This window comes from Babylonia areolata, chromosome 10, assembly GCF_041734735.1.
Source record: "Babylonia areolata isolate BAREFJ2019XMU chromosome 10, ASM4173473v1, whole genome shotgun sequence".
In the NCBI taxonomy this organism is placed as follows: Eukaryota; Metazoa; Mollusca; class Gastropoda; order Neogastropoda; family Buccinidae; genus Babylonia; species Babylonia areolata.
In genome coordinates, this window is record NC_134885.1 from 41,169,728 (window position 1) to 41,187,026 (window position 17,299).

General features: G+C 42.3%; 1 protein-coding gene across 1 annotated transcript in view; it reads left to right on the top strand.

The window, feature by feature from the left end:
• LOC143286598 (C2 domain-containing protein 5-like) overlaps positions 1-17,299 on the top strand; it is an 81,968-nt gene that overhangs the window by 15,117 nt on the left and 49,552 nt on the right. The window contains exons 10-14 of the mRNA XM_076594230.1: positions 9,422-10,044; positions 11,158-11,309; positions 14,190-14,298; positions 15,515-15,629; positions 16,323-16,652. Of these exons, the coding sequence (XP_076450345.1) occupies positions 9,422-10,044; positions 11,158-11,309; positions 14,190-14,298; positions 15,515-15,629; positions 16,323-16,652 (1,329 nt within the window). The remainder of the gene's footprint in view (positions 1-9,421; positions 10,045-11,157; positions 11,310-14,189; positions 14,299-15,514; positions 15,630-16,322; positions 16,653-17,299) is intronic.

A 17,299-nucleotide genomic window follows, 5' to 3' on the forward strand; every position in this document is an offset into this window, starting at 1 on the left:
TGGTAGTGACGTCTCAAGCTACAGCAAGTTGTTTTTGAAACAGACGGGAATATCGAAGAGACAGTTATTTTAGTTCATCAGAAGGAGGTCAGTAAGTGTGTTGGACAGTGAAAAGTGATGTGATTGAAGTGGGAGGTGTGGAGGGTGGGGGGTGGGGGAACAGTAGGCGTGGTGAGTGACACATGCAGGAGGAATGGAGAGGGTGGGGGTGGGGGAACAGTAGGCGTGGTGAGTGACACATGCAGGAGGAATGGAGAGGGTGGGGGTGGGGGAACAGTAGGCATGGTGAGTGACACATGCAGGAGGAATGGAGAGGGTGGGGGTGGGGGAACAGTAGGCGTGGTGAGTGACACATGCAGGAGGAATGGAGAGGGGGTGGGGGTGGGGGAGGGTGGGGGGTGGGGGAACAGTAGGCGTGGTGAGTGACACATGCAGGAGGAATGGAGAGGGTGGGGGTGGGGGAACAGTAGGCATGGTGAGTGACACATGCAGGAGGAATGGAGAGGGTGGGGGTGGGGGAGGGTGGGGGGTGGGGGAACAGTAGGCGTGGTGAGTGACACATGCAGGAGGAATGGAGAGGGTGGGGGTGGGGGAGGGTGGGGGGTGGGGGAACAGTAGGCATGGTGAGTGACACATGCAGGAGGAATGGAGAGGGTGGGGGTGGGGGAGGGTGGGGGAACAGTAGGCGTGGTGAGTGACACATGCAGGAGGAATGGAGAGGGTGGGGGGTGGGGGAACAGTAGGCATGGTGAGTGACACATGCAGGAGGAATGGAGAGGGTGGGGGTGGGGGAGGGTGGGGGAACAGTAGGCGTGGTGAGTGACACATGCAGGAGGAATGGAAAGGGTGGGGGTGGGGGAACAGTAGGCGTGGTGAGTGACACATGCAGGAGGAATGGAGAGGGTGGGGGGTGGGGGAACAGTAGGCGTGGTGAGTGACACATGCAGGAGGAATGGAGAGGGTGGGGGTGGGGGAGGGTGGGGGGTGGGGGAACAGTAGGAGTGACACATGCAGGAGGAATGGAGAGGGTGGGAGAGGGGGAGCAGTAGGCGTGGTGGGTGACACATGCAGGAGAGGGTGGGGGTGGGGGAACAGTAGGCGTGGTGAGTGACACATGCAGGAGGAATGGAGAGGGTGGGGGGTGGGGGAACAGTAGGCGTGGTGAGTGACACATGCAGGAGGAATGGAGAGGGTGGGGGGTGGGGGAACAGTAGGCGTGGTGAGTGACACATGCAGGAGAGGGTGGGTGGTGGTGGATATGCAAATGACCCAGTGGCTTTTCAGACACAGGAAGGGTTTCTTCAACTTTTGTTTGTTTCACTGACGCTTCAGCCATACACAGGGCATGACACACATGGATGTAAGTTACAAGGCATGACAGACCACGCCCCCCTAGAGTTGATGATGGTTCACTTGAAGTTTGTAGAAGCTCTTATTCAGTCGTTTACACTCAGATGGGTTTATCTGTGTGATTTTTTGTTGTTGTGGTAAACAGTCCTTTCTTCATGAATAGTGTAGACTTCACCCATACATACATTTTCAACCACCTTCCAATTTTATGTCATAGAAAAATGTTTTTCTACCTCCTCCTGCAAAGAAAGTATGACAGATGTTAGAGCTTTGTGCTGTGCTTATTTGGTTCATCAACAATCATTTTTTCCAAATTTCACGAGACTGTGTTTTGTCAGTATTTTTTAAAATATTTTTGCCTTTTATATATATATATATATATATATATATATATATATATTTTTTTTTTTTAATTTTATTTTTTATTTATTTATTTATTTTTTTTTTAAAGTTTTTTTTTCTATTGGGAGAGCTGGTTTTTTTTAGTAGTTTTTTTTATATTTTTTTAAATTTTTTTTTAAAGAGTCCTTGAATTTTGTTGTTGTTTTTTGTTTATTCAACTTTATCCATGCAGTCATTTCTTTCTCTAGCCAGCGTCTTATTTTCTCATATTTTGAAGTGAAAAAAAAAAAAGAGAACTATTACTGGTATGGTTTGCTTTTGGTTGTGAGTTGAGGGTTGAGATGAAGGGGGAGAGGGGATATATATGGTGAGGAGGGGAGAAACGGGTTGGGAGTCCGTGTTTTTTTTTTTTTTTTTTTTCTCATCGTTATTGCGCTGATTTTCTTTCTCCGTTCTGTTTGGCTGCCCTTGAGCTGTGGTCAGTCGGTGATGGACGTGGTCCGCTGTCCATTGTTATCCCCCCTTCTCTCACATGGTACTGTATGATGACGGAGTGCTTTGACTGACTTTCTGTTTCTTTGTGCCTTGTTCATGTCCCCTCCTCCCCCGTCTTCTGTGGATGATAATCTCACCTTGGCGCTGTGCAGCACCTCTTTTGTATCATAGCTTTTTCCCCCTGATTTTTTTATTTTATTTTTTTTTTTTTTTAAATAGAAATAATGTATAATGACTGTGTAGTCTTTTTTGTTGTTGTTGTTGTTGTTGTTGCAGTAAGTGTGTACTAAAGTGATGCTTTTTATTTCTTGTAGACTTTTTTTTAGATATAAAAATGATAAATGTATAATGATTGTGAGTGTTTTTTTTGCTGTAGTGTGTACTGAGTGATTTTTTTTTTCTAGTAAACTTTTTTTTTTGTTTTTGTTTTTTTGTTGAGATGTGGGTTGTGTTTGATTAGCACTGTGTATGACCGTGTGTATTATCAAGAATGTGTGTTGAACTGGTTGGGAAACACTTTTTTTTTTTTACAGGAATGTTTCCTGACTGTGTGGAATATCAAAGGAAAAAGAAAGAAGCTAATCTCTTGCAGACTTGTTCTACTGTATGGGAGGTTGCTACTCCCATTTTTTTCCTAAGCTGCTTACTTGCAGTTATCTTTTTTTTTTCCCCTATGTTCATGATTTCAACTCCTGCATGCACTTGTGAATATTTTTTACCCACTCAAGGCCTGACTAAGCACTTTGGGTTACGCTGCTGGTCAGGCATCTGCTTGGCAGATGTGGTGTAGCGTATATGGATTTGTCCAAACGCAGTGACGCCTCCTTGAGCTACTGAAACTGAAACTACCCACGTGTTTATGTGGCCATACTCCCATTTTTAGGGGTAATCATGATTGGTATTTTGGTGTTTTCATAACCAGTCAAACACTGACATGGATTATGGAATATTCAACGTGCATTTTTGATCTTCTGTGAGTGTATACTTACAAAGGGGGCTCAGACACCGATAAGTCTGCACATCTGTTGTCCTGGGAGATTGAATAAAAAATCTCAAACCTCAATGCACCAAGTGTCAAGACTGGGCTTGAACCTAGGACACAGATTTTCAAAAATCCAGTGATCGAAACATTTGGCTTTTTTGCATCCATTACTTCTTGCTTCGGTCAAAGGCTTTCTCTACAGTTGGCAACCAAGGATAGCAAGCTAGAGAAATCCCTACAGGATGACATGGCTGTCACTACACTTTAGTCATAATCACATACTGTTCCTCCTTTTTAGAAGACACAAGACAGAGTTGAGCACCCATTTAGAGTAACTTGAATTTTGTCTTGCTGCTCTGTAGATTGCTTTTTATTTATTTATTTTTTAAGATTTTATTTTGTCCCCCCAAATCGACTCGTCTCATTTGACGGCACCTTTTCTCCATCACTTCCTTTAGGGATGAAACTGGGCAGACCCAAACAGCAATAGTGGACAGCTGTCTCTTTTATCATCTCTCTCTCTCTCTCTCTCTCTCTCTCTCTGTACTTGCTTTACATATGTTCACAAAAATGTCCCATGCACAGCAGAGTCTAGCCAGAACATCCGGTGTCAGTCAGTGAGGCTCATTACCATAGTTGTGCATTCTTCAGCTCAGAACAAAGAGACGTAATCCAAAATTTGGGGCTAACTCTTGCAAAGAAGGAAACAGTGGTAATGACATGTCCGTGTGGATAGGGTCTTTGCTGGAACATTCACTGCAAGAGATTAGTTTGTTTGTGTTTTTTCTTGTGTACAGACTGGTATGTTACTCACTGGGTTTTTGTGTGTGTGTATGTGTATATGAAATAATGAGTAAGACTGCTGCATGCGTGCACTTTTTGTTGTAGTGTGTGTGTACTAAACATTAACGTTTAAACAGTCTCGCTGCCACAGGTGACTTAAGTCGATTGGACAGTTCACAAACCATAGGCGATTTTAGTTGGACACTGCGGGATCATGTTGAATGGACCGTTTTTCACAGTATAAGGAAGCTTGATAGCTGCAGCCAACATGACTGCACAATGGGAAATTGATGAACCTCCCTCCTGGCCTTGATCGAGTTTGAAGTGAAAAAGTCCACTGTGTTGTTTTTGAAATGAACCGAATGGTGTGACTGAGAGTGTTGAGTCTAATTTCTCAAATATTTGGTGCTGAGGAGTGTTTTTCATACAGAAATGTAGCAGTGGAAGATTAAAAAAAAAACAAAAAAAAACTGAAAAAACCCCTGAAAAGCCTAGAATTAAAAAAAAAAGAAAAAAAGTGCAGGGTAGGTCTTCCCTTTATACAGTTAGAAGCACTGAATAGTATTTCCATGTTATATTTTCAGTTTTCTTTAGATATATAATTGTGTGTTTGTGAATGTAGATATCCTTGTTTAGCTTGGTTCACTAGCTTCGTATTATTCATATTTCTGTGCTTCAGTAGTTCAAATTAGGATTTTTATCTTGTTGTATCATGCTTTTTTTATTTTTTTTATTTTTTTAGGCAGAACAGTTAAAGAAAAACAAACTTTAGGTGACATAATTCTTGACATTAATTTGTTCAAAATCCTGTTCTGCGTCATTCTGTCTTCTCTGGCATTGTACAAAAAGGTTTTTACTGTTGATTTTCTACTTGCTGAAGTAAGTGATGATAATGAAATATGACACTGGTTTTGGAGGCATAGTTTTGTTAAATATTCATAATGTGCTTAAACAGAATCAAGGTCGAATTTGTGACAGGTGGTTAGAAATATCCCTGTTGGATTTGAACTTGATGATATGTGGATTAAAGTTTTTAAGAATTTTATTTGATGATTAATCAATCTATTCAGTCATTTGTCCACTTCTTTATTTGTCCTTGATCATGAATTCATGAGATAATGGATTTATCCAGAGTGCTATTCATAGAACATTTAATGACAGTGTGATTTATTATATCTTTTCATTCATCCTCAACAGAATACAGAGTACTTTATTATCTCAACAAGAGAAATTCATTTGTGGTATAAAACACATGAACAGTGCACGAGACACAGTCATTCAACATGTGTACATAAAAGACAGGATACTTTCTGATTTTCAGTCATTTGCTTCGCTCATTGGCTTTTTTTCTCTCTACATTATGGACTATATATATATATATATATATATGAGTCTCTCTCTCTCTCTCTCTCTCTCTCTCTCTATATATATATATATGGAATATATATTGATGGAATAATATCCAGAAAAAAAAAAAAAAATATCAGTGTATTTTTCTAGATATTCCATCTATGCGCTTGCTTAGTGAGAGGATGGCAGCATATAGACATAGTCATTAATTTTTGTGAATGCCATGTACAAAGGGAGGCTTGTTATGTATTTTGTATGATAGACATGTCCGACTATGACCATCAGAACAGCAGAGGAGGTAACTGCTGTCCCGACTATCTGGGCTTAGAGTTTGATCAAAGTGGAGAGTGTCTTGCCCAAGTTACATCCCCTCTCTCTTGGCCAAGAGGGTTTTAGGACGGTCAGTGTTGGGATGGTTCCCAAAGGCCAACTACCTCCCAAGGCTGCAGCACTAAGAGCCAGTGCAATCTTGCCTCCTAGTTTGAGAGTCATAGTCCTTCACGAAAGACTAAGCTGTAAATGACTTCCCATTGTAATGGAAAAGACATTGATATGTAGCTAAATGGGGAAAAACTACAGGAAAATAGAATCAGTACAACAGAGCAATGAAGTTCAAGGCTGTGATGCCAAAATATGAAATAATTCCCAGAAACCTGTTCTGCTCAGCAAGACGAACTTTGGAGGTAATGGTGATGGAGCTTCCTGCAGAAAACATGGCTCTTGTGCCCCTTGTGGCCCTTGTCACCCATCTGCTGAATTTGTACAGCCGTTAAAAATCATGTGGGATAACTTTTACCTAATCAACATGGTTTTGATGTATTGATGTGTGTTGATGTAAGTGCGACAGAGTGTCCCTGACAGTGGATGTTTCCTTTGGGCTTTGTGGCTCAGGGCTGGGTCAACTGCATGAGCAATCTCTGTAATGCTGAGTTTGCTCGGTATGAAGAATTTTGTATGGAGTTAGTGAAGATTAAGATCTTAGCAGCAGTGAGTTCGCATATAGTGTTCATAAGAATTTTCTGAGGTGTATGGAACTAGCGTAGATTTAGATCTTAGCAGCCTTCAAACATTCAGTCATAGGAGGGGGAGCAGGGTGGTAGAATGGTTAAGACACTTATCTGGCAGTACATTGTCCATGAGGGTTTGGGCTTGAATCCCTCTCTTCCACTTTCTCCCAACTTTGACTGGAAAAAGAAACTGAGCGTCTAGTCATTCAGGTGAGATGATAAACTGAGGTCCCGTGTGCAGCACACATTTGGCGCACTGACAAAGAACCCTTGGCGACAAAAGTGTTGTCCTGTGAAAGGCACCCACTCAGATAGGTGCACAAATCTCCTCCTCTCCTCCTCTCCTTCGTTCGTGGGCTGCAACTCCCACGTTCACTCGCATGCACACGAGTGGGCTTTTATGTGTATGACCGTTTTTACCCCGCCATGTAGGCAGCCATACTCCGTTTTCGGGGGTGTGCATGCTGGGTATGTTCTTGTTTCCATAACCCACTGAACGCTGACATGGATTACAGGATCTTTAACGTGCGTATTTGATCTTCTGCTTGCATATACACACGAAGGGGGTTCAGGCACTAGCAGGTCTGCACATATGTTGACCTGGGAGATTGTAAAAATCTCCACCCTTTACCCACCAGGCACTGTCACCGTGATTCGAACCCGGGACCCTCAGATTGACAGTCCAACGCTTTAACCACTCAGCTATTGCGCCCGTCGGTGCACAAATAGATATGCAAGCACTCCAGGCCTGACAAGCACTTTGGGTTGTGCTGCTGTCAGGCTTCTGCCCAGCAGATGTGATGAAGCGTATATGGAATTGTCTGAACATAGTGATGCCTCCTTGAGAAACTGAAACTGAAACTAAGCAACTAGGCGTTAAATTTTTTTTCCACAGTGTATGGAATTAGCGCAGACTTCAGAAAATGTTCAAATCTAAGCAAACCTAGTGCTGCTGTGATTGCTCATACAGTTGGCCCTGGTCTCAGTTGGTGGTGGCACTGTGAAACAGCTAATCGAAATACAGCTATTGTTTGTTGTTGGTGTTTTGGGGAACTGCTGTTTTCTTTGTAATCATCATCATCGTTGTTGTTGGTTGAAGTTGTTAATTCAAACATAGCTATTGTTTTGTTGTTATTTTTTTGTTTCTTTTTTTTGGGGGGGGGAGGCCTGTTGTTTTCATCATAATCATTATGGTGTTGTTCAAGCTGTTGTTTTTGGTCGTCGTTGTTGTTGTTGTTGTTTTCATTATTTGTGTTGTTTTATAACTGTTGTTGTTTTAGAGGTCTTGTCAGTATTTTTAGGTTCATTCTTGAATTTTTTTTCATGAATAGACATCAGTTAATCCTGTTGGAAAAGCCTGACAGATTTTGCAAAGTGATATTGGAAATGTTCTATTTTTAGTTTATTAAGATTTTTTTTAACAAGTTGCTGTAAATTTGATAAAACTGATATTGATACACACATAGGGCAGTGTAAAGAACAGGACAAAGAAAAAGACAAAGCAGTTGTAAGATGTATACTTTGTTGTTTGTTTTTTTTTCCACGTGATTTGGTTTTTTTTCCCAAGTGACATTGGTAAGAGAGTCTGTGTTGAAACAACAAGGTAAATGTTTTGATTTAAATAAATAAAAAAAACAGGACATTTTTTTTTAAAGCGAGTGCATGTGATATGGGTTTAAATGCACAATGGAAAAAACTTTGAAAAAGAAAAAAAAAATCATTTGGGACTTCAGGACTTCAGGAACTCGCTTACCATGGTTTCGTGGGGTCTTAGACCACCTTCAGAAGGTCACTCTAACACTTGACATTCTCATCAAACATGTGTTGCTACACAAACAAGAGGAGAGGCCATGTCAGAAGGCAGTAGACTTCAGATCCAGTGGTGAGGGCTCAGTCCCTACATGGTGTTGTGTCCTCAGGTCAGACACGTACTCTGATTTTCCTCACTCCACCCAGGTGTGAATGGCTACCTGACGTTGGTTGGGGAAGGTGAAAATGGCGGAAGGGAAGGATTGGGCCCCGCCTTCCTGTGCGGAGCTCTAGATGCAGTGGATACGAGTTCACTGCCTCAGTGGCTGTAAAAGGTTGTGGGGTCCTTTAACCTTTTAAACTGACACAAGTACAGAGGCAGGCGTATCTTGTAGTCATAACGGTGTAGGTTTTCGGGGCCAGGAAGTGGTAGTGAAGGGAAGAAACTCTTCTTAGTGGCAGACAATCCTTCAGACTGAAGCTCCCAAAGAGGGTGTTAACAATTTTTGTTTGTGTGTTCTAGAAATATTCAGAATGTTCCATGGACCTGCTCACTGAACATTCAGAGCATCCTTTCCTTATGCAAGGCATCAGGGATGCTTGATTTACATGGAAGCATAGGTTGAGTTTGATAAGCAAGATATGTGACCACATTTTTTGAAAAAGATAATGATATGGATATTTGAATAGCACCAATCTGAAAGCTGTAAGCACTTTACAAACATTGAGTCATTTAAAATTAGCAGTCTAAAAATCAGCATTTTAAGATCGATAGACTTTGTTGTGTAACATTCTCCAGATTGCAGTGGTCACTTTAATCAGTAATATGCTGAAGTGTGTGTTCTGCCACAGCATGTAGTCATCCACCAAAGGGTTCATTTTCATTGCTATGGTCTTGCTTGAATTTTTCTGTTCTTGAAGGGAAATCTTTGCTCATTTTGCGCAGGCTTTGTTGCTTATTTTGAGAGAGTTAAGAAGAAAAAAAATGTACTGATGCTTGCATAAATGTATGCATGTACATGGGAATACACACATGTACCTGTACACACACATAAACACAAAAGCATATATATGCATGTATGTACATATTCACGCATGTAGAAATACCTCATATGCATTAGTGCATGTTCACATATGCCCATGCACTTTCACACATACACACCCACACACACCCACACACCCGATCAAAATCAGTTGCACTTTTTTCCCTCTGTTCCATTATGCATGAATGAGTCTAGCTTGAAGGAATGAATTGAGACAGTGTGAGTTTGCCTATTTTGCTCTTACACAGCCAGACCAAAAAGAAAAAAAAGAAAAGAAAAATAGCGAACCTCTTTTTTCTGTTCTGTTTCTTCTTTTGCAGCCTGCATGGCACGGGTCACACTAACCTCTCCCCCCCTCCTCCTCCCCACCACCTGTACACCAACCCCCACCACCACCCAGCCCATCACCCCTATCACTCCTACCACCACCAACAACACCAACACCACCACCATCATCACCTGTTCCGCAAGCGCTGCAACAGCCAGGGCCACCACCGCTCCATGAGCGGGCTGGCGACCTCCCCGCCCTTGACCCTGCCTGGCAAGGTGTTGTCGCGAGGGTTCGGGGGCGTGTCCCCTCCCCCCTCGGCCCCCCCGGTCATTTCCAGCAGCCCTGGGTTTGTGTTCGGTAGCTTTGAGGATCGGTGGGGGTACCTAGGGGGTCATCATCATCACCATCATGGCCTAGGTGAAGGTCAGAGGCAGGGTCACGGTCATGAGGCCAACCACGGGGCAGGGGAGTTAGAGGAGAGGGTTGTTGTGACCTTTCCTTCCAGCTCGCCGTGTCCGGAGGAAGGAGGGCTGGCGGGGTCGCCTCCCTTGCTGATGGCCAGCCAGCGCCACTCGGTGTCGCCGGTGAGGACCACGGGGATGGCCGGAGCCAACAACGGGAGCGGGAGTAACCGCCGTCTGTCCGAGTCGGAGACCGGGTCGCCACCTGGGGGTGGGTCATGGAACTTGATGCACACATTATAGAGATGTCGTTATTGCTGTTGTTGTGGTCGTAGTAACTGTGCATGACTTGATTTAGACACACATAGACTTGTCAATATTGTGGTTGGTGTGATCATGATAGCTGTTAACTTGATGCCCAGTCACACAGACACGTCATTATTGCTGTTGTTGTGCTCGTACGCAGACACATGTACACTTGTCATTATTGCAATTGTTTTGATGACGATTACTGTTTGCTTGATGCAGACACATGTAGACATGTCTCATTATTGTGATTGTTGTGATCATGATTACTGTTTACTTGATGCAGACACGCAGATAGAGATGTCGTTATTGTGGTGGTTGTGATCATGATTACTGTTAACTTGATACAGACACACACAGACACGGCATTGTTGTGATTGCTTTGATCATGATTACGGTGACTTGATGCAGAAACATATAGACATGTCATCATTGTGATTTCCATGATCATGATGACAGTTAATTTGACGCAGATACTTGTAGATACATCATGATTGTGACTGTCATGATCATGATTACTGTGCTTGCGTGTGAATGACTAGTGTGTAAGTGCTTTGGTTTTGTCTCTGCACAAGATTGAGCATTATATAAATGACTAAATTATTATTATTTTCAAATAAGTAAGTGGTGAGTTGGGGGGAATAGGGTAGATGGAGGGTTGAATTGAAAATGATTATCTGAAATGAATATAAGCAGAAATAGGGTAGATAGAAGGTTGAATCAAAGATGATTATTTGAAATGAATATAAGCAGAATTAGGGTAGATAGAGGGTTGAATCAAAGATGATTATCTGAAATGAATATAAGCAGAAATAGGGTAGATAGAGGGTTGAATCAAAGATGATTATCTGAAATGAATATAAGCAGAAATAGGGTAGATAGAGGGTTGAATCAAAGATGATTATCTGAAATGAATATAAGTACAGTTATCATTTGTTGCTTGTGTTTGTTATTTGTCAGTAAAAAAAAAAAAGCATGATTTTGTTATTTGTCATAACAAATATGCTATGCTATATGTCATGAGCAAATAAAGCAAAAGAACAACCCACACCCCCTGTGGCTGTGTGGCTCTGTGCAGGGTTAAGTCTGGCGGACAGTGGGAGCGGTATCAACCTCACCACCACCACTACTACCCCTGCCCCCACCGCCGCCGCTGCTGCCATTGCCGCTTCAGGATTGCGACTGACTCCTCCCCGCTACAACATCAACCAGCACAACATCAACTTCTTGGTCAGTGGCTCGTCCCTCTGGGTCTTTTTTTGTTTGTTTAGTTTTTGTTTTTTTTGTTCCCCTCTTTTCCTGATTGGTGTGAGAGACTGTGGAACAATGATTTATGGTGTGCTGCTGATGCTGGTTACAATTACAACTCCTGCTAGTCCTTTTTTTTCTTTTTTTCTGTTTTTTGTTGGGTTTTTTGTTGTTGTTGTTTTTTGCTGTTTTTGTGACTGCTGTGTGTGGAAGCGTAGCCTAGAAATGAGCGTGTGGTGGAGGGGGTTGGGGGGGTACAGGGTAATGTGTGTGTGTTTGTGTGTGTGTGTTGGGGCTCGTGTACGTTTATGTGTATTTGTTTGTGTTTCATATCTGTGAAACTGCATGTTTGCTGCATATCTGTTGTGCATGTGTGTGTGTGTGTATGTGTGAATGTGTGTTGGCATGTCTTACATTTATTTGCTTATTTATCATCATTATTGTCTCTTTATTTTGTTTTCATTTACTGTTATTATTATAATTCTTTTTTAATTTATTTATCTATTTTTTCAATTTATTTATTATTTTAAAATTTTATTTTATCTTTTTTTTCTCAAGTGTGTTGGGTTACGCTGCTGGTGAGGCATCTGCTCGGCAGATGTGGTGTAGCGTATATGGATTTGACCGAACGCAGTGACGCCTCCTTGAGCCGCTGATACTGATGCTTTGTGTGGAAGGATGATTTATGCTGCTGATTCTGATGCTGTGTGTGGAAGGATGATTTATGCTGCTGATACTGATGCTGCGTGTGGAAGGATGATTTATGCTGCTGATACTGATGCTGTGTGTGGAAGGATGATTTATGCTGCTGATACTGATGCTGTGTGTGGAAGGATGATTTATGCTGCTGATTCTGATGCTGTGTGTGGAAGGATGATTTATGCTGCTGATTCTGATGCTGTGTGTGGAAGGATGATTTATGCTGCTGATTCTGATGCTGTGTGTGGAAGGATGATTTATGCTGCTGATACTGATGCTGTGTGTGGAAGGATGATTTATGCTGCTGATACTGATGCTGTGTGTGGAAGGATGATTTATGCTGCTGATTCTGATGCTGTGTGTGGAAGGATGATTTATGCTGCTGATACTGATGCTGTGTGTGGAAGGATGATTTATGCTGCTGATACTGATGCTGTGTGTGGAAGGATGATTTATGCTGCTGATACTGATGCTGTGTGTGGAAGGATGATTTATGCTGCTGATACTGATGCTGCGTGTGGAAGGATGATTTATGCTGCTGATACTGATGCTGCGTGTGGAAGGATGATTTATGCTGCTGATACTGATGCTGTGTGTGGAAGGATGATTTATGCTGCTGATACTGATGCTGTGTGTGGAAGGATGATTTATGCTGCTGATTCTGATGCTGTGTGTGGAAGGATGATTTATGCTGCTGATTCTGATGCTGTGTGTGGAAGGATGATTTATGCTGCTGATTCTGATGCTGTGTGTGGAAGGATGATTTATGCTGCTGATTCTGATGCTGTGTGTGGAAGGATGATTTATGCTGCTGATTCTGATGCTGTGTGTGGAAGGATGATTTATGCTGCTGATACTGATGCTGCGTGTGGAAGGATGATTTATGCTGCTGATACTGATGCTGCGTGTGGAAGGATGATTTATGCTGCTGATACTGATGCTGTGTGTGGAAGGATGATTTATGCTGCTGATACTGATGCTGCGTGTGGAAGGATGATTTATGCTGCTGATACTGATGCTGCGTGTGGAAGGATGATTTATGCTGCTGATTCTGATGCTGCGTGTGGAAGGATGATTTATGCTGCTGATTCTGGCACAGTTACAACTCCTGCTAGCCTTGCTACTTCTTTGTTTTCTGTTTGTTGTTCTTGTTGTTGTTGTTGCTCTTTTTCTGTTTGCTGTGTGTGTGTGTGTGTGTGTGTGTGTGTGTGTGTGTGTGTGTGTGTGTGTGTGTGTGTGTGTGGAATGATGGTTTGTACTGCTGATGCTGGTACGGTTACAACTCCTGCTAGCCTTGCTACTTCTTTGTTTTCTGTTTGTTGTTCTTGTTGTTGTTGCTCTTTTTCTGTTTGCTGTGTGTGTGTGTGTGTGTGTGTGTGTGTGTGTGTGTCTGTGTGGAATGATGGTTTGTACTGCTGATGCTGGTACGGTTACAACTCCTACTACTACAACTATGATTACTACTATTACTACTACTACTACTGCTACTAGAACTGTCACCGCTACCACTGTTGCTTTATTGCTGATAGTGCTGCTGCTGAAACAACAACATCAGCTACCACTACTACTAGTGCTACTACTACTACTATTACGACTACTTCTACAACTGCTATGACTGCTACTACAACTGTTAGTCATTAGTCATTCGGGTGAGACAATAAACTGATGACCTGTGTGTAGGATGCACTTAGCACATGTAAAAGAACCCACAACAAGAAACGGTTTTGTCCCTGGCAAAATTCTGTGCTGCTGCTGCTGCTGCTGCTTCTACCACTGACGGTGCTTCTACATCTACTACTACTGCTGCTGATTGAGATTGTGATTATTATAATTATCATTTGTAATAATGGACATTTATTTAGCCCATTCCCCCCCCCCCCCGAAATACTGCTTAAAGGGCTTACTATTATTGTTATTGTTGTTGTTGATGTTGTAGTTCTTCTTCTTTTTCTTCTTCTTATCATTATTATTATCATCATTATCATTTTTCTTTCTCTTCTTATCATTATTGTCATTAATGTTGCTATCATCATTACCATTATTATTATTATTTGTATTATCATTATTGTCATCAGTGTTATTAACATCATTACCACTATCATCATTATCATCATTATCATCATCATCATCATTATCACTATCCTTATCACGATGGGCTGTCAGGAGTTCCCGTTCTTCACGATGCGGCAGTACCCAGTGGGCTTCATCTCCAGCCTGGGCAGCGTGGTGTCTGCCCGCTCCGTCAAACTGCTGGACAAGATCCATAACCCTGGTCAGTCCTTTCAGCTGTCTTTCTGTTTGTGTTTTAATTGTATAATTTTTGATTCTTTGAACAAGAAACTCGACCCCCTCTACCTTCCCCCCCTCCCCCCTCCCCCCTGCAAAATAACAAAGAAACAAAGAAAGAAAAAGATCTGACTTTTCCGTCAAGTTTTGACCTTTTTCAAGGATGATTGTAAATTGTGCTGTATGGTGTATGGTATGTTGTTTTTTTTATGTGATGTATGTATGCTCCTCTCTTTCTCTCTCTCTCTCTTTCCCTCTCTCTCTGTCACACATGCACACACACACACACACACATCTCACACCCAAGTCCAACACACACACACACACACACACACACACACACACACACACACACAGTATTCACACTCACACACTCAGGCACAGACTCAGGCACACACTTTCTGCCATAAAATAATATCTTTTAACTGTTATTGTTTTCTTTTTAGTATCATCAGATTCGTTTCCCCATTCATCTGTGTTTTGGTGACGTGAAATCGGAGTTTTTTGTGCGGTGGATTCGGTAGGAGAGTGCTACAAGGTCCATTTGTGAGTCGACCTGTGTTCGTGGCTGTACTTCAGCCATTGTACCGGCGGCCTCTTTAGGAGCGGTGCTCTTCTACCAGAATATTACCCGCCACGATTAACACGAAGCCGAAATCAGTATTTACTTTGTTCTTTGTGTGTTAACCCTTTTTTTTTTCTTTCTTTCTTTTTTTTCCCCAAACCCTTTTGGACCCTCATTTGCCCAGTTTCCCCAAACCCTCCATTCATCCACATCTCCCACCCCTTCTAACAGATAATACTCAGATGTATTCATAAATACTTTTACAAAATGTCTTCAATCACCGATATGTGTGACGGGACATTAAACAAAAATTCCTTCATTCAGGCACACACACATACACACACACACACACACACACACACACACACACACACACACACACACACACACACACACAAACACAAACACAAAACACACACACATACACACACAGACACAGACTCAGGCACACACACACACACACACAAACAGTATTCACACTCACACACTCAAGCACAGACTCAGGCACACACATACACACACACACATACACACACACACACACACACACACACACAGACACACACAAACTCTCTCTTTCTCCCTCTCTCTCTCTCTGTCTCTATACTAACAAAGACACCTGTACCTGTTTCCACAGAGGAGCCCGAGACGAGGGACATGTGGTGGAGTGAGATCCGCACAGAGATCCGTTCACACATGCGCTCCATGAACTGTCACGCTGTGCTGGGCTACGAGGAGCAAACCTCCATCTGGTGGGTGATCAACAACTGACACGCCTGTTCACCTGTGCGATTTGACCGTTTTTTTGTATGTAGTAACTGCACTTACAAATCACACCATGCTGATCTCAGCAGTCGGTGCATGTTGAGTGTTGGTCTGGTGGTAACACGTCCGTCTGGGAAGCGAGAGAATCTGAAAGCACTGGTTCAGATCCCAGTCGCCAGTGTTTTCTCCCCCTCCTTCTAGACCTTAAGTGGTCTGGATGCTAGTCATTTGTGTGAGACGATAAACCGAGGTCGCGTGTGCAGCATACACTTAACACACGTAAAAGAATCCATGGCAACAAAAGGGTTGGCAAAATTCTGTAGAAAATCCACTTCGATAGGAAAAAAAAAAAAAAAAAAAAAAATCAGAGGCAGAAAAAAAAAGGAAAAAAAAGGGTGGTGTTAGTGTAGCGATGTGCTCTCCCTGGGGAGAGCAGCCAGAATTTCACACAGAGAAATCTGTTGTGACAAAAGAGTAATACAATGCAATGCAGTGCAATACAGTGCAATGCACAACACAACACAACACAACACAACACAACACAACACAACACATTAAAGAGCACACAGCAAGTAGTAACTGCACACAGAAATCACGCCAACGCTGATCTCTCATCACCAAACCTCAGCACAGTCGAGGGGGTTAACACCTCCAAACCTTGTGTTCCATGTGTGCGGCAGTGACGAAATCATCATCCTCTCGGCCAGTGGCACGGCCGCCAGAATCACCTTCGACTGGGACCAGGGGACACAACCTCCTCCCCCTCCACCACCACCACCACCACCACCACTGCTACAACCGCAGCCGCAGCCACAACCTCCAGCGTCCTCTGCCACAGTGGCGGCCTCTGTTGAGGCGACAGCAGCAGCAGCAGTAGGCATGGAGGCTGAAAAGGAGAAGGAGAGGGAGAAGGAGAAGGATCGTCGACTGACGGTGGATATCGGGCTGGCCAACGAACTGGCTCAGGTGAAACTGAAGCTGAACAGCGTCGCCGCTGCCATTGTTGAAGGGTACTGTTTTTATTTATTTGATTTTCAAAGACTGTTCCTTTCTTTGAAAACTTGTACGTTAGAATCAAAATAGCAAAGTTACATCACCAGCTGACAATAAATCTACATGCACATATGATTTGAAAAAGGAAGTATTTATAATTTATATAGCGCAGAGAGAAATCTAAGTCTTACATACTTGTCTTCCACAGTGATGCAGAACTCTAATTTAGAGAGATGGATGACCAAACTTTATATATACATGTCATAAAAAAAGCATGGGAAACTGGATACATACATTCATGCATACATACATACATGCATGAATATGTATAAGTATGTTCTTTTTTTTTTTATCATGTATGAAGTTTTACAAACAGCAGTCTAGCATAATGAGTGTTGTGAAAACGTTTCACCAACATTTCAAGAAATATTTTGTTCACATGGCCATGAAACAGAATTAAAAAAAAGAAAAAAGAAAAAAAGAAAACGAAAAATAAACATTGTCAAAATAGAGAGATAGATGGATTCTTGCAGCACAAAGAGGGTCTTTCATGTGAAAGATGGGATTTCTGTTTGTTGTATTTTATTGTTTTGTATTGTATCGTATGATATCATATCATATCATATCGCAATGTATAATATCGTATCGTATTGTATTGTATTAC